Genomic DNA, 22,364 nt, shown 5'->3' on the forward strand with positions numbered 1-22,364 from the left:
CTGCTTTGTAACAATTTTCCCCTCACAGATATCAAATGTACACTATCAGATTTAAAATGCTATATTTTATTATAGCAACAGATGATACTGAAATCTTGAGTGCTGGTTTTTCTGGTAAATTTCTGTTGTGTATTCCCTTTTTTAAAATCATATCTCAAAGTTTTATACCTAAACTGTGAGCTCTTTGTGGCAGGGACTGTCTTTACTGAATGTCTGTACAGTGCTTAGTACAATGGGGGTCTTGATCTTTGATTGCTGTTAGGTATTTCTTCAGTACAAATACACAGTGGCGGATTAATAATTTTGTCGCCCCTAGGTCGGGAAATAATTGCCGCCCTGGCCCTGCCCCAACTCCGCCCTTTTCCTGTCCCCATTCCAACCCCCTCCCCAAAGTCTTCACCCCAACTCCGCCCCCTCCCTTCTCCTATTGGATCTCTTCCCCAAATCCTCGCCCCTGGCCCCGCCTCTTCCCCAGCGCGTGGCATTCCCCCCTCCCTCCCTGCCCCGCAAAACAGCTCTTTCGCGGCGCAAGTGCTGGGCGGGGAGAGAAACAGGACGCCACAGCGCGCTTGCAGAGGAGGCGGAGGTGAGCTGGAGCAGGGCGTGGAGGGGAGCTTCTGCCCCTGAAAATTTGCCGCCCTAGGCCTAGGCAATAATACGGCGCTGCAAATACATAGTTCAGTTCCAACTGTGGGGAGTTAAAATTGGTCTGATTTGAAAAGGAATATGATCTTCCAGTCAGTTTGCAGATTCCCATTAGTATGAGGCTACTGGAATGTATTTTTAGTGAACTGTATAGGTTTGTTTATGCTGGCTAATATAATGAATTAATATGGCTTTAAAAACGTTAATTACACGCAATGCTTAATTACTTTTTTCTGAAATGTCAGGATATCCTTAAAGAGGGAAATATTCTTATTCATTAGGCTGTTCAGTTTCTTAACATATTAAAAATTTCAGATGAACTGCAATTTTGTTTGTCACAGATATTTTAAAGAACTACAGACCAGTAGAGTGTTTCTAATATCTGGATAGTTTTAAAATTAGAGCAGAAGAAGTCTTCTAACACCAAAATTGCATTCTAGCATGTTTACATTGTTCTTTAACAAATTATCTTAATTTTGTGTAATATGTAACTAAAAAAAAACTATTTTGCCTTTTTGGGGGGTGGGGGGGGGGAAATCATATGAATTTCTCATTATACTTAGCTGTTGGCTTCTACTTGTTTGTAGTCTCCAATACATACCCAGTCTGTCTCTTAAGGATTGAAAACCTCTAACATCCTGATACTGCTAACCTCCCATGTAGCAGTTTTCATATGTTTCATAAAGCCGCCTTTTCCTGGTATCCCAAGAAAGAGAACAGCATATTCACTTCCCATCGAAATGTGACTTTTTCTAAAGTTTTAGAGAAGAAATAAACTGGCTTGTAACTAGCAATGGCTTAGTTTATGGACTAAACTTTGCACAGCACAGGAATGAAAATTTGTATGTATTCAGTTGTTCAGCACAATTATGCTAAATATAATGCTGTGTTTGGTACTATATGATGAGCTTAACAAAAGACACAAGTTGTACAATACACACCACTACATATTTTGTAATCTTCATAGAAGATGGCAGATGGTCTTCAGTCAATGGGGTTGATTTCAAAGGTGAGCAGAAGCCATTGAAAAGAGAAGACTGGAAAAATTTGAGAATGACAGGAGAAGATGAAAGGGAGAAGTTGTATGAGAGTTAGGATAGCTAAAGAGAGAACTATTGACTGTACAAAGATAATAGTGTGGCTGAGAGGAGAGAACTAGTCCAACAGGTCAAGTAACTTTTGTGTGGGAAGGAGATCTTCATAGACTAGATTCCTTGTGAAATAGGCAGGTGGCATTCAGTCTACGGGATAGATGATTGTCATGCTGAAAGTAAATACCATTTCCAAACTGCTGCATATTTTTTGGCAATATAAAAGCAGTTCAGCTGCCTTTGTCTAAATGAGAAGTGCAACTTGTCAAAGGCAGCATTCATTGGCAAATCTTAACAGTAGTTGTAACTTCCCACTAGTTTTACTTGTGTTACCAGTAAATCTCTCATACTAATGTGGGGAGGATGATCCAATTTAAAATGTTGTGAAAATAAGTAGTTTAATTCCTCTGAAAACATTTTCATGTCACTTTTGTTGACCCAATGAACTAACTAGTCAAGAATATTTGCAGAACTACATCAGAATACTTGGTTTAGCTGGGATCTATTTGGCATGTTTGTATTGACTTATTTTCCATATATCTAGTTCATCTGGTTTGTACAGTACCTTATTCACTGTTACATAATACTTTGAGAGGGCTGACACTTCTTCCATGGGAAGAGAGGCTGGTATAAATGTAGGGGGTTGCATGAAAGAAGGTATGACTTCAGGAGTGGGAGGAGACTAAAGGATCCATTGAAGGGTTGGGTGTAATGTAGGGAATAAGAGTAGGGTGAGAATTAATACCCTCTATTTCAGAGAGGAGAATCTGCAATACCCATGTTAAGTTTCTGGCTTTTGGGTAGCTGGGAACAGAATTAAGATGCAGTTCAAACTTTAAAATTACATTTAAGCTTATTGATCAAATTACTGTGGAGTAGTCTAGGAAAAAATTTCTAAATCTGTCAGAATCCACTTAATTGGCTCACAGAAATGGTATACTTTCTTAATTGGAGATTGTAAAGGAACATACTGCAGTGCATTCCAAGGATTTAAATAATAGATGAATGATACTCACAAGTCTATTTAAATGGTACATGTGGTTAATTGTAAGCAGTATTAGTAAGCGTAGTTCATACTTCCAAACATCAGCTGACACCTGTAAATATTCCATTGTAGTGCCTTCTTCTCATTTCAGGCTGACAAACTGTTGCCTGCTCTATACAGCTCTGATTTGGATTGTTTCCTACTTCAGCTGTGTTTTTACGTGGCTACAGCAAAAACTGGGGCTAGTTTATGCAAAAACCACAACAAAAACCCTCTTCGCTCCCTTGTAACTCAAAGACTGCAGGCATTTTCTTCAGACTTCCCATCAAATCACTTAAGCAGAGACTAAGGCCATGTCTACACTACCACAAGATCACGCTGCTGTGATCGATACACCAGCGCTCGATTTAGTGAAGACCCGCTAAATCAACGGCAGAGCACTCTCCGGTTGATTCGCCTTACTCCTCTCGTTCCTGGTGGAGTACTGGAATCAATGGGAGAGCGTCTCCTGTTGACCCAGTGCAGTGTAGAGACCACAGTAAGTCGACCTAAGCTACGTTGACTCCAGCTACGTTATTATAGGTGGAGTAGCGTAACTTAGGTTAACTTACCATGGTAGTGTAGACATAGCCTAGGCATGGAAAAACATCAGTCCAAAAGGCAAATGGTTTAGAATTCGGAGCATGTGAAAAAGGAGGCAGGGAGTGTAAAAGAAACTTTCAGTCTTAGCTGTAGAAACTGCTATAGTTATGAGTAAGACAACTTTGCTACTATATGTAGTTTATTTAGTATTTCAAGAGATAAAACTGAGGATATTGGATTTTTTTTTTGTATGAAACAAAACTGAAACTGTCAATTCATCTCAACTTGTCCCTACATTATAGTCTGATACAATTGCATGAACAATTAATGCTGTTATATAATCTAGTGCATTTGACGTTTAGGTGACACCAGACCTCTTTGGTCTCATACTTTCACAATGAGGAGTGGGAACTGTAACTCTTTAATTTAGAATTCTACTACTTCTGTGTTAAATCGCTGTCTACCCTACAGTTTCAGGCTGAGTTTATAACTAGCTAGTGGCTTTGTTGGCTCCAAACATAATTTGTTTCCGGGCACACTGGCCTGGTCTATGCTGACAGTTCTTGGGAAATCTCTCACTAGTGTTAGGAACAATGGAAATACTAATGTGAATTGGCTGCTGACTAGAGCTGAGACTTTTCTGGGAGAAAGCAAAATTATTTTAATTGTATTACATTAAATATGTAGAATCAAACATCCTGAAAAGATTGGTAGGTATCTGTCAACTAGTCTCTGCTGACTTCATCTCTGAAACAAGTTCTTTGGTTATAATGCAGTTGGGGTTTTTCAAAATTCCTTGGAAAACTTCCCAAGCCTAGACACAGCCTATTCTTTCTGCAAGGCCAGCTGCAGTGCACCAAGGATCTTTGAAAATCTCCCAGAATCCACTGCTTACTGAGCTATGTCTGGAAATGTGGTATAGATGTCTGGAGAACTTTGGACCTGATATGGTTAGAATGGCGCTATAACCATGCGGATTCATTGAACAGTTTGTGCTTTAACTGATTCTATAGAAGGTTCAATTGAAAAAGGATAAAATGTCTATTGTAAACATAGCTTTGGATCTAGTTGAGACTGCCACTCTACCATATTGCAACAGGTGCAGTCAGCATTGGCTCACAATGCAAAAGGTAGTCTTTTTCTGTGAAGGTCTTTAGAATTTCACTCCTTCATCCCCTTTCCTGGTTTGAAGTAAGCCAAGTTTGTTAACCTTCGTGTTCTTCTGCAAAGCTCTTTTTCTTTTTCTAGCTTTTAAGGGGAGAAAAAGGGTAAGCCAAGGGTTTGTAGATGTGTGCATACACTGAGTGGTTTTTTTCCTCTTCCAGTTTATGGGGGGAGATGTGGTTTTGATTTTGTACCCTTGCTATTTGGCAAGGCTGATCAGAGCTTTGGATAAATGTGTTCCAATTTTTATAGAAATTGAAACAAATATTTAGAATTGTTAATGTTTAGACATTTAAAAAATAAACCACAACTCTTCACTTTAGGTGCCTAAAATAGGCACATAGTCTGAATTTTTTTCAGAAGTGTTGAATACCTATTGACTTCAGTGGAGGCTATGGATGCTTCAATCCTCCTGGAAAACGAAACCATTCTTACTCCTATGCCTAAGTATAGATTTGTGCCCAAGATTCTGGCCTTAAATGATAGAGCCATTATGAGTTTTGTCTTATTCATCCAGTAGACTATACACTGAAATACTTCTGAAAGTGACTCTTCGCTTTCAAAGCACGTCTGGTTTTTATACAGGACCTAAAATGAGATGCATAACAATTTTTATGCAAGTTTTATTGAGAACTTGAACACATTTTTTTTCTAATCTTACTAGTTTTGTCAAAAATGAACAAGCTAAGCCTATGTAATGGTCTGAAACACTTAATTTTGAAATACTGGGAAAGTCCCTGTTTTTATATGATTTTGCAGGAACTTTTCAGCACACCTAACATATCCTGATTCTGCATTTAATGAATTAAACGTCTGGTTTTGATAATCACAAAACTGTTAGTATCTTGCAGGGTGGGTTTGATTTAAATCACTAGTCAGGAAGACTTGATTTAATCATGGATTTATATGTAAAAGTGCGTTCTTGTTGGTTGTTATAACCTTAATACATATTCTTCACAACTCAGATGTAGGTTTCATTTTTAAAAGGTACACACAATACATTTTTAATTGATTTATTTTTGAAAACTTTTCAGATTAGTTTTACAGCTATCTCAGAAAATGAATGATTGGTTATTTCATTTACCAAAGGTAATTGAAACAGATATTTATGAGGTCATTGGGAGGTGAACTATCTCCAATTCAAGAGGTTAATCATTAATATTTGGAGGATTTTCTTGCCATGCTGTATTAGGAGGAGAACATCACCAGACAGACATTTAAATTTTTTTATTAAACTAAAACAACATTACTATGTATTCCTGGATTTTTTTCTTCAACAGCAAACATAATTTTTTAACAAAACAAGCAGATGAATTTTTGAATTCAGTTAAACATTTGTTTTTTAAAATAACAATTTTAACAAAAACAAAGCTTTGAACTAAAATAGTTAAGTTTTTTTTTAAACAACAATTAAATATTGGCTTCTGCAGCTAACTCAGTCATCTTCACCTTCATTTTCCTGTTTGTTCATAATCTGGACAAGAAAAACTAGCTTTCCTGCTTTTTCAGGTCCCAAACGATTTCTCAATTTGGAATGAATTAGTCCAAAGGAAGAAAATATTCTTTTTACACCAGCAGAAGAAGCTACTGCTGTTAAAAGTGAAGTTATCACTTCAACAGTCTCTGAATCCAAGTGCTTAAGTGACTTCCTCTAGTTCTCTGGTGTGACTTTCTTTAAAACATCATCAGTAAACATATACTTCTTGAATGGTTCTTATTCCCAAACTGTTTTTTTTTTTTTGGCCTGCTGCCATTATAGGTTTTCCCTTCCAGTGGGAGAATGGTATGGTAGATCTCAAATCAATGAAGGATACACTCAGAAACATAGGCGCCAACTTCTCATGGCTCTGGTGGGTGCTCGTGCCCCCTGACCCCGCCCCGACTCCACCCCTGCCCCGCCCCCATCCTAATCCCTTCCCCAAATCCCCGCCCCGACTCCTCCCTTGCACATGGCGCATTCCCCTTCTTCCCCCCTCCCTCCTAGCACTTGCTGTGCGAAACAGCTGTTTTGCGGTGGCAAGTGCTGGGAGTTGGGGGGGGGAAAAGCGCGCACGCGGTGCGCTCAGGAGAGGAGGCGGAGGTGAGCTGAGGTAGGGGGCGGGGCAGGGAGCTGCTGGTGGGTGCAGAGCACCCACCAATTTTTCCCTGTGGGTGCTCCAGCCCTGGAGCACCCACAGAGTCGGCACCTATGCTCACAAAGACCTCAAGACTTCTGGAATATGCTGCTCAAACAGTTTCACTTTTGTTTCTACTGCCTATCCCTTCCTTCTCACATTTATCTCCAGACTTCTTTTCCTTGTCCAGATCTATTCCACCCCCAACAATCTTCTATTCATTGAACTTTTTGAAACTTTGCACTTTTAGAGAGGTAAGGGATTGACTGTACACAAATTTGCAGAGGGACAGTAGGGTTGAGGTCTGTTATTTCTCACCTCTATATATTATGTATTTATTTTAAAACATTTTTGCTGTTAACAAGCATGTTCTCTCTGGAGACACAAATCCACAGTTTGAGAACTGTAAAACTAAGCATCTCTGATGGTATCTTCTAGACTGAGCACTGAGTCCCATTGTGTAGATTAACCTAAATCTATACAGAAGCCCCTGGAACCCCATAAGATTGGGTCCCTAATCCATGAACTGTTGGAACTCCATTTACAAAACTTTTCTTAAATATTATATGAATATATTGTCTCATACAATAGAATTTATAATCCCTATTCCATGATGAGATATCTCTGAGCTATAATTTATCTTAATTAAAACTATCTTTAGATAGGTTTTATCTCAAAAAGCATTTTATCAAAAACCGTTTTTTAATCGATTTTTATCCACCCTGGTATCTTGAACAAACAAGATATATATATAATAAATTGTGCTCTGTTTGTGGGGAAAAGATAGTCCAGGGGAACGAGTGCTCAGTAGAATAAAGTGTTTGGAGTGAAAAGAGAGATGAGATATGTACATGCTATTGAAGTTGTTGTTGTGTTTAGAGTGAATGTTGATGGCATTTGTTCAGTATTTTGTGATTAAACTTGTTCAAAATACTTCATTATTAGAAAAAAATCATCCCATACAACTGTTACTGAAGCAAAGTAAAGTTATGCACACACCAGTATTTATTTACAAGATCAGGGCCTTCATTCTTCTAGGTTTACAGCACAGGGCATCTGACACAAATTAAGAGCTGCAGGACACTTTCCAGGGAAGTGCAGTGTCATGAAATGGGTGGTGGGGATGGCTGTATTGCAAACCTTAATATCATGTCATGTTTTTCTCATTCTCTCCTACTGATTCAGTCTTATGTCTATTTTCCTGATTCTTTAGGTTTTATTTTTTTTAAATAGTAATTTTTAAAGCAGGCCACCACAGTTTCTTTGCTGTCTCTCCCCCTTCCCTCTGTTCTCTTTCCTTGCTTTCCCCGTCTAAATCTCCATTTGAAGGCAAATTTGTTTGTTTTTATTTCTGGTCTTAGTTGAAACTTGCAGATCTCCATTTATAAGCTGGAAGCAGATGAGCCAGTTTTAATCATGTGCTGTTTTGAATACTGAACTACTTGTGCACCACATCTGAGGAGTTGGGTATAAGTAAAATTTTACAAATGTAATTGCTACTAGTGGGGCTTCTCTTTAAAAATAAAGCTAGTAAACTTTAAAAAGTTTGCTTTCATGTTACATATGATGATTATTAGCTTTTTTGTGATATCAGAATCCTAAATCAGATCTCATTGCAAATCTAGGGATACGTCTATACTTACCTCCGGGTTCGGCGGTAAGCAATTGATCTTCTGGGATCGATTTATCGCGTCTTGTCTAGACGCGATAAATCGATCCTGGAAGTGCTCGCTGTCGACGCCGGTACTCCTGCTCCGCGAGAGGAGTACGCGGAGTCGACAGGGGAGCCTGCCTGCCGCATGTGGACCCGCGATAAGTACTTTGTAGTTCGAACTAAGGTACTTCGACTTCAGTTACGTTATTCACATAGCTGAAGTTGCGTATCTTAGTTCGAACTGGGGGGTTAGTGTGGACCAGCCCTAGGAAACACGTCTTTTCTCAAAGTTATGGCATAACCAGCCTTTCATAACCTAGGTGAGACACAACAAAATTAGTGTATCTAGTTATGCAAAATAGCATTAATGTAGCCTTCAAGCTGAGGAAATCGAGTCAAGTGTAAAACAAAATTAAACTTGAAGCTCAATCTTAACTCTGCCCTGATGTATCTCAATTTAAGAGATGCACGGCTGAAAGAGGTTTAAAAAAGTTGTAACGCAGTTTAAACAATTGAACTTTATAAACTATGCTTGTATTTTCACTGCTCTATGATATAAAGGCTTTTTTTTTTTTGCTTGTATTTACAGTATAAATATTGGGAATATCAATTGTTTTCCTTAATTTTGCTGTAGAACTTCTGGGAGAGGGAATGTGTGTCAGGTGTATATTAGATTACACCTTAATTGAAGGGGTGGGAATGTTGAATCTTTAACAATGTTATCACTCAAGTTAGATCTTTAGGTAGGCCTTTTTTTTCTTTTTGAAGTCTGAATAAAGTCTTCTCTTTTGTCTGTAAGATCAATAGAGTTGTTATCCAATGGGATGTCAGCCTACATGCATCTATATAAATAGAACTAGAGCTGTAAGTTACAGAGGGAATGGTGTGATTAAATACAGTAACTCCTCACTTAAGAAGGTTGTAGTTATGTTCCTGAAAAATGCAACTTTAAGTGAAAATGTTAAACTAATCCAATTGTCCCATAAGATTTAATATAAACGTGGGGGGTTAGGTTCCAAGGAAATGTTTTTGGGACAGACAAAAGGCATTATACTGTATACTGTACAGTACTGTTCTGTGGTCGGAAAGTGCCCCTGGCTTACCCCACACAGGTGCAACCCGCTGCAGACAAGGACGCTAGGAAGCACCTTTGCAGCGGCAGCAGCAACATCCCCAGAGAACAGTCTCGGATTTTGCCGGGAATGCTCCAGGCCTGCCTCTTCCCATCCCCACTCCACCTCCTCTCCGGAGCACGCCACATCCCTCCCCCCAAAAGTCCCAAGCATTGCCAAACAGCTGTGCTTCCCCGCTCCTGCCCCTCCCTCCGAGAAAGTCGTAAGCGCCGCCAAACAGCTGTTTAGCAGCGCTTAGGATTTTCTGGGAGGGAGGGGGAGGAGCAGAGACACGGCGCTTCCCTGCTCCTGCCCTCCCTCCCCAAAGTCCTAAGCGCTGCCAAACAGCTGTTTGGCAGTGGGGGAAGTGCTGAGAGGGAGGGGGAGGAGGCAGAGAAGAGGAACTTGTGCAATGCTCCCTTGTAAAGTCGCTGCTCTTCCACAGAATCTTACAAGCAGGCAGCCAAATTACATTATAAGGGAGCATTGCACAACTTTAAACGAGCATATTCCCTAATTGAGCAGGGACGTAACATTGAAACAATGTTAAATGAGGAGTTACTGTACACTGAAGAGCCTGACAATTTTTTGTTCTGCCTCCATGCCTCCAGGAAGGTTTACCTGGCCTTCTGCAGAGCAAAAACACTATTTAAAAAGTCTCTAAATTTACTTTCCATAGCTGTCTCTTCACAGGGAAAGTCTGCAGATCCATATGCCCCTACTTGTAGATCCTTGAAGGTAGAAACCAGACCTTGTCAATCAGGGCATTGTCCTGGGAGTTGTCACAGCCCTGAAAATCCATTCAGCCAGTTTGAACTGCTTCCCGCAATGGTCTCTCAGATTCTTTGTGAGAGAGCCCTGATGTAACTCAGCCAGGCTCACTATGGGATCCAGTGATGCAAAAAGTATGGCTGTGTAAAGGCTTCCCTGGCTCTTTCCTCAAATGGGTCTGGAAACACCAGTAAAATTCAAGGAACCCATTTAGGGACCATCTGAAAAGTGTTCACTTCAAGTGTTATTTCTATAGCACAGCAACAGATGCAGTGTTCCCTTTAGATTGCCTCTTCAGTGATTATATTATTATATTAAGAAATAGAAACCACTTCCTTCTGTACTAGAACTAAGGGGGGGTGGAGACCCTGTAAGGTTATGGTATACTCGCTGGCTGGGCTATGAGTGGTTAATTATGCTTGTTTTCCTCTTATAACCTGAGAAACTGGGAAGGAAAGGTAAAAGACATTGGGGAAAGACGCTACAATTCTGACTAGAATGTTGCTCCTTCACAGAGGAGACTTCTAAGGCTTAGTTTTTCCAGTAAAATCAGGAGTGCAAGGACTCTCTTCCTCTAGTTAAGTATTACAAAAACCTTCAAAGGGAAAAGGCTCTAAAAAGAGCAGAGACTGGGGGAGGGGAACCTGGTAAGTCTTCAGATTTGTTAAGGGCTGTTATAAAGAGGACAGTGATCACTTGTTTTCCACATCCACTGAAGATAGGGCAGGAAGTAATGATCTTAATTTGCAGCAAGAGAGATTTAGGGCACGTGTTCACTGGCAATGTTAAAGTGGTGCTGCGGCAGCGCTTTAACGTGGCTTGTGTAGTCACGGCAACAGCTGGGTCTCCCAGCTCTCTTAAAAAAAAAAAAAAAAAAAAACAACCCCCACCTCAACTAGGGACGTAGCTACCAGCGCTGGTGCACTGTCTATACTGGCACGTTGCAGCGCTGAAACTTGCAGCACTCCCGGGGGTGTTTATTCACACCCCTGAGCGAGAAAGTTGCAGCACTGTAAAGTGCCAGTGTAGACAAGCCCATAGGTAGATATTGGGGGGGGGGAAAAACTGTAAGGATAATTAAATTCTGAAATAGGCTTCTGAGGGAGATTGTGGAATCCACATCCCTGAAGGCTTTTAAGAACAGGTTGGACAGACATCTCTCAGGGATGGTCTAGGTTTTGTTCGTTCTGCATTGTTGCAGATGGGTGGACTAGGTGACCTCTCAAGGTCAGCCCTATATTGCTATAATTTTATGAAAGGAACAAGAAAGGGCCCAAGAAGTGCAGAGAGGCTCCTCATGTTCATCTTCCAGGGAGCAGGGTCAGCTCTCTTCCACAAGTAATTTGCCTGATCACTCCATATTGCCCACTGTCATTCAAGATCAGAAGATCCTCTGGACTGGGATCCTTCTTTTGAGAGAGATTTCCTTAGCTGTGGTAGGAGATAGTGTGCCCCCTGAACAGCCTGAGATTTACAGTAAGCAAAGAGCTTATTGTTACAATACCAGCTTTGCCTGAGGCTGTGGAAAGCCAATCCCAGGCAAGACAGGTATTGGTAACCATTGAGTAACCTGGAGGTATGTGCGTTGAATGTAAATGGAGCTGCCATGGAAACTTCTTAAATAAATTAAAACAAAAAAATGTAAGAAGGCCTTGTAGCTCAAAAGGAAATATACACTCTATCATCTTGGTGCTCTTTTGATATAGCTATATCATCTTTCAGGCAAGTATGACTACTGGCTGACCAATGTCGTTTCCCAAATAGAGAAGTTTTCAGTTCCTGCCAATCTCAGTTGAGTGTGGTAGTGAGTGTCAGATTCTGGGATTTATTGTCATGGACCCAGATCTTGCAGAGAAACTTTTCTCCCAGGGTGAGCCTCTCTGTGTAGGCTTGGTCAAAGCCTCCCTCTCTGGACATGCAGGCAAGGGATTCAGTGTGGGGCAAATGAAGTATCAAGTCCAGGGAATCTTGAGTACTGCCCTTACTAGGGAATTCTCTGAGCTTTCCCAACAACAGTTTTCTCTGGGTGGAGGAAGAACCTACAGTCCCTCAGAGCTCTAAATACTGGAGCAAAGAGGAAAATGGTTGCCAGCTGGCTAAGCAACGAACAGCTACATCAAGCAGTGTGTGGAGTGTGAACCCAGAAGCTTCACTTTCTAATGAGGAATTTCAGGGTCCTTACAGATGTAAACAGGTTTGAAAGGTCCCCTCCTTTCCCTCCTGAAAGAGAGAGAGAGATCCAAAGATAGTAAGCATAGGTGCTCCCTGAGGTGGCCAGTAGCCCTCCTGTATGTCTTTACTTGTCTCTCTCCTCCCTCCTCTCCCCCCGCTACTCAGAACTAACCAGAAGACAAGGAGGGAGAATGCACTGGTAACATTAGTGGCTCTGCATTGGTTGAGGCACCCCTGGTTCTCCAGTCTTTCAACATGGCTCAGTCTGATCTCGTTGTCCTCCCTTTTAAGATAGGATTTGCTTTCTATGGGACTGATGTATAAGTCAGAGTACAGAAGACTGTGTGGCTTTTGAATGATCTTGGAGGAGACATGGGATATACAGAAGCTGTAATCTCCACTCTGCTGACATCTAGAAAAACTTGCACGAATTTTTTCTATTCTGTGAACCTGGTGGAAGTCCAAGGGGCAGTGCAAGAAACATTGCTTTTCTCTGAGTGGCTAAAAAATTAATGAGAAAAACAAACTGATTTTATTAAACTGCATTTTTTATTTAAACAAGTTTTTCTTTTTGAAAATAAAACATTTAATTTTGAAACTTGTATCCAATTTTAAGGCCGAACTTACTATAATTTTACAATAATTTAAATTAAATAAAAATATTTAAGCAGTATATGCTTGATGCCAAAGTATTAAAGTCAAACCATTGAACTGGTAGAAGTTGCTGAGTATGCACCTGGAACCAGAGTTTACTGAAGTGCTAAACCAGCGTTGACAGCAGGTGCCTCTTCTACAGGTGCATAAAATACTTTCTTTGTTTATTGAATAATTAGTTCATGCAAAGTTGGGAAACCAGGTGGAAGATGAAAAAGCAGAAAATCTTGTTTTCCTCTTCCAATTTCTGAATAAAAATAAAGGTGTGAGAGGATAAGATCTAGTAGGTCTAAAACCCTGAAGGGACATGGTGACTAGAAATAGTACAATTCACTAACTACAGATATTTTCTTTGTTTCATAAATCAGTTTTAAATACAAAACGTGTTTTTATAAACTTAGGTTTCTTCTGCTGTATTCAGCATCTTTATTTAAATAACTGTTAAACTGTTTTGTGCATTTTGATTGAATTCCAACTTCCATCCAGATGCAACTTGACACACATGAATACATTAATCTAGTAAATCAAATGATCATTTGCCATTTTCTAAAATAAAGTAAAACCTTTAACATAATTTAAGAATCTGAAAAACTATATAATTGCTTAAATGTGAAAAGATAGTGTTATCCTGGTTAGTAAAAAGTTCCAAATTTAGTTTAAAGGCAAATCAACATGGCTTTTATGATTACTAACCGGTGAGAATCAATTTTCTTTAGAAAAATAAATACAAATGCAAAAGATTAAAATCAATCATTTAAATTAAGATTTCCTGCTTCCTGATTTAAATTATGGTTAAAATTGGTGATTTAAATTACTTTAATTTTAATAAATTCACCCTATTTTCTCCTCCGCCATCTGTTTGCAGATTTTAAAATTCTTACAGGAAGGTCTGATCAGGGATTTCAGTGTCGACATTTTAACACTGAAAAAAATGGCTGCACTGTATAGCATACTTTCCTCCAAAGGCCAGAAGACTCTTTATCTGAGATCTTGAGCATTTCCTCAACATTGCATCTTTACTTCATTCTCCTAAGACTCATCAAACAGCATCATGGGACCTCAGTTTGGTTGTTAATGCCCTGATTCTGCATTTCTTTGATCTCCTTGGGAAAGTATCCATGTATTTTGTCTCCAGATGGTTTTCTTGGTAGCAGTTACTTCTACCTGGAGGGTATCGGAGGTAGGGGGCTTCCTTCTTGAGGAACAGTACTGCACATTTCACAATGATGTGGTTCTCTGAACAGACCTGATCTTTATCCCGAAAATTAATTTTTTTTCTTCAGTCTTAGAAATGGTGCTTCCCTCTTTGTCCAAAACATCGCATCCAGCAGAGATGCTTGGACATGCATTGAATGTTTATAGAGCCCTCAATATCTAGATCAATCACACACAGGCTTTTCACGAGTCCAGTGCTCTAGATATTCTCTACCATCAGGATGTAAAGAAAAGCATTGAAATTTACCATTTCAGGTGGCTGAGATGATGCATCCATGAAACCTACAAATCAGTCTGTCTCCATTAACTAACAACATAACCCTCTCTTGAAAGGGTGGCCACCTGATTGTCCGTTCATACTTTCTCAATTTTACAACTGCATGTTCAGGTATCTATGGGTATCACCTTCAATCGGAGGGTGCTACAAGTTATCCTCTCCCAGTAGAGGAGGAGGAATTTAAACACAACGATACCCATTTTAACACACACACCCTCCCCCCCAAGGGTTGCTGCTATAAAAATTTCATTGGTTAACAGATGCATGGACCTTGTAGATGAAAGAGGATAAGAATTTTGTTCTGAGTTATAAGGCCTAGAGATCTGATGAAACTGTTCCCCCCTCAAAGTTTGGAGCTGGATTTTTCATGTAAAATAAACTGGAAAATTAAAGGCCTTGCGCATCAAAAGGGCACAAGCCCTTTTGGGCAAGTCACCTAACTACAACATATACCTGTGCCAACTCAAATATGAATATTCCTGTAGTTGTCATAAGTTCTGAACCTTCTAAATAGCTGTCTTTCCATAGTATGAAGGCAAGCAGAGTGTCACTGAAACAAGTGTAAAGGGACAGCTACTTTCCTGTCAACTTGAAGCCCCCAACTGCATCTAACTTTGAGGATGTGGTATGATTTCATATCTTAATTGAAGGCATGGATGTGCTGAATCTCTAGCATGGACCTCCATCCTCAATTGTTCTCCATGTCTGCTGAAGGTAGGGCGAGAAGTAAGTCTTCAGGGGAGATTGAGGTTAGATATTAGGAAAAACTTTATAAGGATAGTTAAGTTCTGGAATAGGGTTTCAAGGGAGGTTGTAGAATCCCCATCATTAGAGGTGTTTAAGAACAGGTTGGACAAACACCTGTCAGGGATGGTCTAGAGGTATATTTGAGCCTGCCTCAGTAGAGGGGGCTTGACTAGATGAGCTCTTGAGGTCCCGTCCAGATTTACATTTGTGTTCTATGGTTGCTTGATCAGTATCATTTCTTGAAGTGAAATGGGTGTGAAGAGAAGGTTTTTAAAAACAATTTAAAATAGATTCTTTCAGCTGCTCATCTTTTACTGTTGAATCTTGTAATAGAGCCAGAGAACAATGAAATGACCATCAGTCTTCCAGGACAGAAAAGAGACTTTAGGGGAGACAAATTAAATAGTCTCAATGTCTCCAGTCTGTTACATGGAAACTACTCCATGCCTTTAACTTTCTTTGCCAGCCTGAGCCATTTTATTTACCAAGGGTCATGGGAGATCCATTTCTTCCTCCAGAAAAAATGTTAAGGTCCCAGTAATCCAGACAGTGTGTGTATAGACTATATGAGATTCTTATTGTACAGAACAATGATAGAGAATAGAGTCTCCTACAAATATCTTTATGGTATAGGCACCATACAAAAACCCTGTGAATTACTTGTATTGCCGTAGTACCTAGGAGCCCAAGTTGCAGACAAGGATTCCATTGTGCTAAGTGCTGTACAAACACAGAACAAAGAGAGTTCCTGCTCTGAAGAGCATACAATCTTAAGTATAAGGCAAGAGGCAACAGATGAATTCAGGCGTGACTGAGCACAAGTAAACAGTGTGACAATATTTGTTAGCAGGGTAGCTGTGGTCTCAGCCCAGCAGCAACCAACTATTGTCAATTTTTTTGTAGGCATCACAGCAAAGGAAGGATTTGAAGGAGGGTAATGAGTGAGTTTACAGGGAACTGCTCACAAGCACGTGGGGCAGAATGTGAAAAAGCATGAAAGTGCTTGTTTGAAAACTTAAACAATCTAGTTTCTATATGATTATATAGGAGCAAATATTGAAGAGTGCGATAAGGAGCTCAAAGTGGCTCCAGAGTTCACTAGTGTAGAAATGGCCTAGGAGACCTGCTGGCTAAAAATGTTTCCTGTGCTGTAATCTGTACCACACACAACTCTGCCTAGCAACAAGTACAGTAACTCCTTGCTTAACGTTGTAGTAATGTTCCTGAAAAATGCGACTTTAAGCGAAACAATGTTAAGCGAATCCAATTTCCCCATAAGAATTAATGTAAATAAGGGGGGGGTTAGGTTCCAGGGAAACTTTTTTCACCAGACAAGACACTGTGTGTGTGTATGTATGTATACACACACACTATGTTTTTAAACAAACAATACTGTACACAGTAATGATGACTGTGAAGCTTGGTTGAGGTGGTGAAGTCAGAGGGTGGGATATTTCCCAGGGAATGCCATCGTGCTAAATGATGAACTAGCACTGGGCTGAACACTCACGGGTTAACACATTGTTGTTAATGTAGCCTCACACTCTACAAGACAGCACAAATGGAGGGAGGGGAGACAGCATGGCAGACAGAAACAGAGACACACATTGTGTGTGTGTGTGTGTGTGAGATAAGTGCATTGCCCCTTTAAGGATGCTGACCCCACTCTAAGTACATTGCCTTTTTAAGTAGATCAGCAAGTTTGAGACAGCAGCTGCTGCCAGCTCCCTCCGTCCTGAGCCCTGTCATGTCCCCCCCTGCTCTATAGAGATGGGGTAAGCAGGGGGGAGGAGGGCACCCTGACATTAGCTCCCCTCTCCTGCACCGCCGCCCCCTCCTCCTCCTCCTCTCCTCCCCCCCCCCCCCCGCACAGCAAGCAGGAGGCTCTTGGGAACAGCTCCAAGGCAGAGGGCAGGAGCAGCACATGGCAGTGGGGGGAGGGACAGCTGAATTGCTGGCAATTGGTAGCCTACTGGGAGGCTGCCGCACAGGGAACTTAGGGCAGTGGGGAGCTGAGGGGGGGCTGCTGGTCCACCCTGGTTCCAAGCCCCCACCAGCTAGCTCCAATGGGCTGCTCTTTCTGCAAGCAGTGAACAAAGCAGGCGACTGCCAACAACGTTATAAGGGAGTATTGTGCAACTTTAAACAAGCATGTTCTCTAATTGATCAGCAATGTAACAGCGAAACAAAGTTAACTAGGATGACTTTAAGTGAGGGGTTACTGTATGTGGGAAAGCTTTTGCCAGAAAAGTTGGTGGGGAGACCTTTCCCCCTGTCCATCAGAGCATCCCTTCTCAAAGGAGCCCTGGTGGAAACGTGGCTATGTAGAGGCTGGATCCTAGATATTATTCTTTGAGTGTCATTAATCTTCATGTGGGATGTAGTGTAACCACAATGGGTGGACATGATTCAGTATTTAGTAAAACTGAAAGACGTGTAATAGATAAGCCTGTGTGTGTGTTAAATTGCTGAAAGCATCTCATCTTTTGTTCACACAGCAATGGTAACTTACTAAAGCCAAATTGATTAATATTTAAAGTTGCTTTATAACTTCACTACATTTGTTGATCATCTTGCTACATACAGCAAACTTGTTCACTAATAGAATTTAGTCTGTTATGTATAAACTTTTTATGATAAACTATCTTAATTTTTGTTTTCATTGTTCTTTTTGCAGGCTGCTGACTTGAGTAAACCAATAGACAAAAGGATATACAAAGGAACGCAACCTACGTGTCATGACTTCAATCACTTAACAGCCACAGCAGAAAGTGTCTCTCTACTAGTGGGCTTCTCTGCAGGCCAGGTCCAACTTATAGACCCTATTAAAAAAGAAACTAGCAAATTATTTAATGAGGAAGTAAGTAGGAATCTTGATCTTTTTGCATGGAAACATGTCCTATTTTAAAAAGTTATTATGTAAGTAAGCTCAAAGATTGCCACTAAAAATACGTGAAGTCTTGCACTATAAGGTGTGTTTTCACCAAAAAATCGTATAGGTTTTGTCTAGACTAGTTATGGTCGTATTGTAACTAGTTAGTTGATTGCCTGTTTACTTGAATTAACTAGCATGAATGTAAATGCTACTGTAGACACTCCACAAACATTTTGTTCAAGGGTGAACCACAGACGGAAACAAACATTTGTGTATGGTAACACGTGGTCATTGAATGGCTGCACAACTAGCATAATTGCCAAATGACTTGAATTTAGAATTTGCAATTAACTCTAGCAATCAAAAGCCTTATTCTAGACAGCCTGAAAAGAGGTCTAGCCTGGCTCAACTTGGGATTGGTGGGAGGCCCATCCCCCCCATCCTCACTGACAGCTGTAGAGTAGGGTCTTGAAAACAGTCTCATTCCCAGTAGGGTGCTGCTTTAGACCTATCTAGTTCCTCTTCACACTTCTAGGAGCAGCTACAACTAGCTCAGGAGAGGGAAATTCTCCTTACCCTTTCCTCTTCCACTTCCTGCATCTTCTCCCCAATTCCCCTTGTCTCGCTGAGTGGGGAAAGTTTACGTTTTCTTGGAATGCACCACTTAAAGGTGCCTTTTGGTAGAAACCAATGTACAGCAGAGTGAAGCTTCACTATGATTTTGTCTATACTAGAAAAAATGGGACCTATAATTCACCACTGGTACAGCTGCATTGGTGTGAGCTGTAGTTTAGAAAAGGCACAAGTAGCCTCTGAAATTTTATCACTTTCACATAAATTTGTTAGTTTGACATAATGGCAAACTTCTGTGACCTTGTTGGCACTTGAATTCCCATTGATAAGGTACGATTTAATCACAGAGTTCACGGCAGTCATGGATTCCGTGACTTCTAGGGCTTCAGGAGGTGAAGTGGGACTGTGCACCCCTATTCTGCAACTAGGGCTGACTGGAACCAGTACCCTGCAGCCCAAGCCCCCCAGCTTTCACTGGGGGCTGCAGCTGGGGCCATGTGCCCCAGCCCTGTGGCATCCTGGGTTTGGCGGGGACTGCAGCCGGAGCTGCATGCCCAGTTTCGCGGTTGCCAGGGGCTGCAGCCGGGACCATGCACCGCAAACCTGGGGCGTCCCGTGCTTGCAGAGCCAGCCTTAGGGAAAATGGCACCCTGGGCGAACTTGCGTTTTGGTGCCCCAGCCCCTGTGGGCGAGCCCTCCCCTTGCCCCTGGCCCTCATGGGCTCCCCAGGCTCCTCACCCTCCCTTCCACCCTAACCCCTGCAAGGTGCCCCCTTCGCCCCTAATGCCTGCTTCCCCTCCTGCACCCCTAATCCCTACACCCCTTCACTCCTAGCCTCTGCCCCTTCCTGTGCCCCACCCCCTGCACTGTGCCCCCTTCACCCCAACCCCTGCACCTTCCTCCTGAGCCCCTAACCTTTGCATCCGCCTCCTGCACCCACATGGGGAAACTGACCTGGATGCACAAAGCAGCTGGCATTGCTGCTCGCTCGCTCCCCCACTGGATGGCTGCTCGTCTGCCCCGCGCAGCCATAGGGGGCTGGAGGGGTGCAAAAGGAGTGATGTCGGGGCTTCCTGCATCCAGGTCACTTTCCCTGTGGGCTGTGTAAGGGGAGTGCAAGAGAGCAGCAGCTCCTGATGCCTCAGCACAGCCCAGGTGAGGAAGTGACCTGGATGCAGGCAACCCTGGTGTGTGTGTTGTGTTGAGGGGAGTGTGTTTGTGCCTGAGTGCGCTCTCTTTAAGAAAACACTCTGGGTCAGGAGCCTGAACTAGGCTTGTTTAGACACAAGCAGATGCCAGCAGCTCCGGACCCAGAGAGGCAGCAGCACACACAGATTCCCTCTGCCCCGTCACCCCAGCGTAGTGGAAATCGGGTACATAGGGGGGAGGGGGACACTCTGCTGCTGCGCCGCCGCTCTCCCCTCCCCCCCGGCAGAGCAGAAAGGAGGACACTCCCAGTCCGGGGCGACTCCAGGGATGAGTGGGCAGTGGAGGGGGACAGGAACAGCAGCAGCTGCACATGTGGAGCAGGGTGGAGGAGTGGCACCCCTGCTCCAGAGGAATCACCTGGTCGTCTAACTGCCCCCTGCAGCTCAGGTCTCCCCCCACCCCCACCCCACCCACACACACTCTGCTGCTCGCTTCCCTGCTGTGCTGCCTCTCGGCAGCGGGTCAGGTGGAAATCCAAACCCTGTGCATGGCGCACCCTTGGGTGAGCCATCCTGGGCAGGTGCCCATACATCCCACCCCAAAGGCCGGCCCTGCGTGCTTGGTGGGGGCCGCGTGCTTCAACCCTGAGGCTTCCTCCAGGGGCTGCAGCTGGGGCCGCGCGCCCCTGCTCGGTGGCTTCACCCGGGGACCATGTACCCAGGGCTTTGTTTATTGCCTGTGACCTGTTTGTGACTTTTACTAAAAATAACCGTGATAAAATCTTAGCTTTACCCATTGATGTAGAGGAAATGGTGATAACATCAATGGAGACTTCGTGCAGACATAACCCATGTTGTCTAACCATGAGTAAGCCAACTCCATGACAAAGCCTACGTTCTACCTACATGACTCTTTCTAAAAGGTGAAGGTGCACTGGTGGTGAATTAGTTCGTTTTTGCCAGTATATATGGTAAGCATAGAATAAAAGTTGATAAAAGCATTCAAACAGTTTGGGACACTCTCCCCATTTCACAATAACTAGTTCCATTAAAGTGAAATGAATCGCCTCTCATACCACTGAGGCAATAAACAAATGAGATGGTATTTGGAAAAAAAACCAAGACTTATGGCAGAGGAGGTCACTTAATACTAGCAGTAGCAGAGATTGGAAATGCAGCTAATAGTGACAAGTTTGGTTGCCTGTGCTAACCTTTAAATCTTAAAATTGCCACCATTAATTAACCACAATTTTTTTCAAGCTGAAGTGTGGTTGGCTGCAACTAGCAGTGTAGCGAAGTGTAGACTTTAACTTGTTCTCTAATCCTGGTAGTTTTAATTGTAATAGGTTCCTCAGCTAATGCTGCCAAATCTGGGAGCCACCAAGGGACAGACAAATTGACACCTTGACACACGCAAGAGTTAGGAAATGTTTGCATCCAGTTCAAGACTTGCTCAGGCTTGTATCTCTTGCAAAATACAGTTGTTGTCACCAGTGCTTTCAAATCACTGGTGACGAGTGGTCAAAATATTACTGCCTCTTTTTTTTAAAAAAAAAGAGGCAATCTCCTCTGCCCTAAAGCAATCAAGATGGTAGATTCCTTCTGACAAATAACTGATTTAGTAAAGTAACCTGCTGATATCCCAGATTTTTACTGTCATAGTTGCCTAATGAAACAAGTTCAGTAAGATAAAATCAGTCCTATTACTTTGTGATCAAAATATAAAATCATTGGAATAGGCAAGACGTAGGGACTTGAAAGGCTCAAGAGGTTATTACTTTTGGGGGAATTCGGTGCCAAAAAATTAAAAATTCTGCATGCAATATTTTAAAATTCTGCATATTTTATTTGTCCAAATAACACAATATAAACATGCCAGTTTCAATTATTTTGGTAATTTATTTCAAAATAACTGAAAGCAAGTATGTCTGTAACAAAACAGACAGACTCACAAAGATTCAGGAAATGTTTTTTTGACAGATTCCTTACTGGGCATATTAATGCAGAACTTTGAGTAATTCATTTAAACTACAATACAGAAATGTATTTCCACACCCCTTAAAAGCAGTGCAAAGGCTTGGGGGAGTCACGGGGTAATGGAGGAGCTGAGGGAGAGTAGAGGAGATTTGGAGTGAACTGGAGAGTTGTTAGGTGTGGGTGGGAGAAATATGGAACTTTCTTTTGGGGGGGGGCAGGGGTTTTTAAGGCGTTGGGGAGCCTTCCCCATGCAGACCCTGGCTGACCCCAAGCCTCTCCCATTCAGTCAGGCACATCTGCCCCTGTCCCCATGTGGCCCAGAGACCCCCTTCCCATGCACCCCTGGCTCAATGCTGTCACCTCACTAGCTACTGAGCCTGCTCCCCAATCTGTGACCCCATAGCAGCCCTGTGTGCCCCACTCTGCCTCTTAACCTGGCTCCACTGGCAGGCTGTTGTAACGAATACAGTTGGCTGCTAGCTGTTACTGCTGGTCAGCCCGCTGTTCTGGGGCCACAGCTGCTTCTGGTGGGCGAAAGGTGGAATTGCAGCACTTCTTGGGCAGAATGTACTTTCTACTGTGGGGGAAAAATTTCACACCAGACATTA

General features: G+C 42.2%; 1 protein-coding gene across 9 annotated transcripts in view; it reads left to right on the plus strand.

The window, feature by feature from the left end:
• The window catches only part of WDR20 (WD repeat domain 20), an 83,489-nt gene that overhangs the window by 17,238 nt on the left and 43,887 nt on the right, over window positions 1-22,364 (plus strand). For all 9 annotated transcript variants that reach the window (XM_042858189.2, XM_065593616.1, XM_065593615.1 and 6 more), the window contains exon 2: window positions 17,861-18,043. In XM_042858189.2, coding sequence (XP_042714123.1) covers window positions 17,861-18,043 — 183 coding nt within the window. The remainder of the gene's footprint in view (window positions 1-17,860; window positions 18,044-22,364) is intronic.

This window comes from Chrysemys picta, chromosome 4 (assembly GCF_011386835.1).
Source record: "Chrysemys picta bellii isolate R12L10 chromosome 4, ASM1138683v2, whole genome shotgun sequence".
NCBI lineage: Eukaryota > Metazoa > Chordata > Testudines > Emydidae > Chrysemys > Chrysemys picta.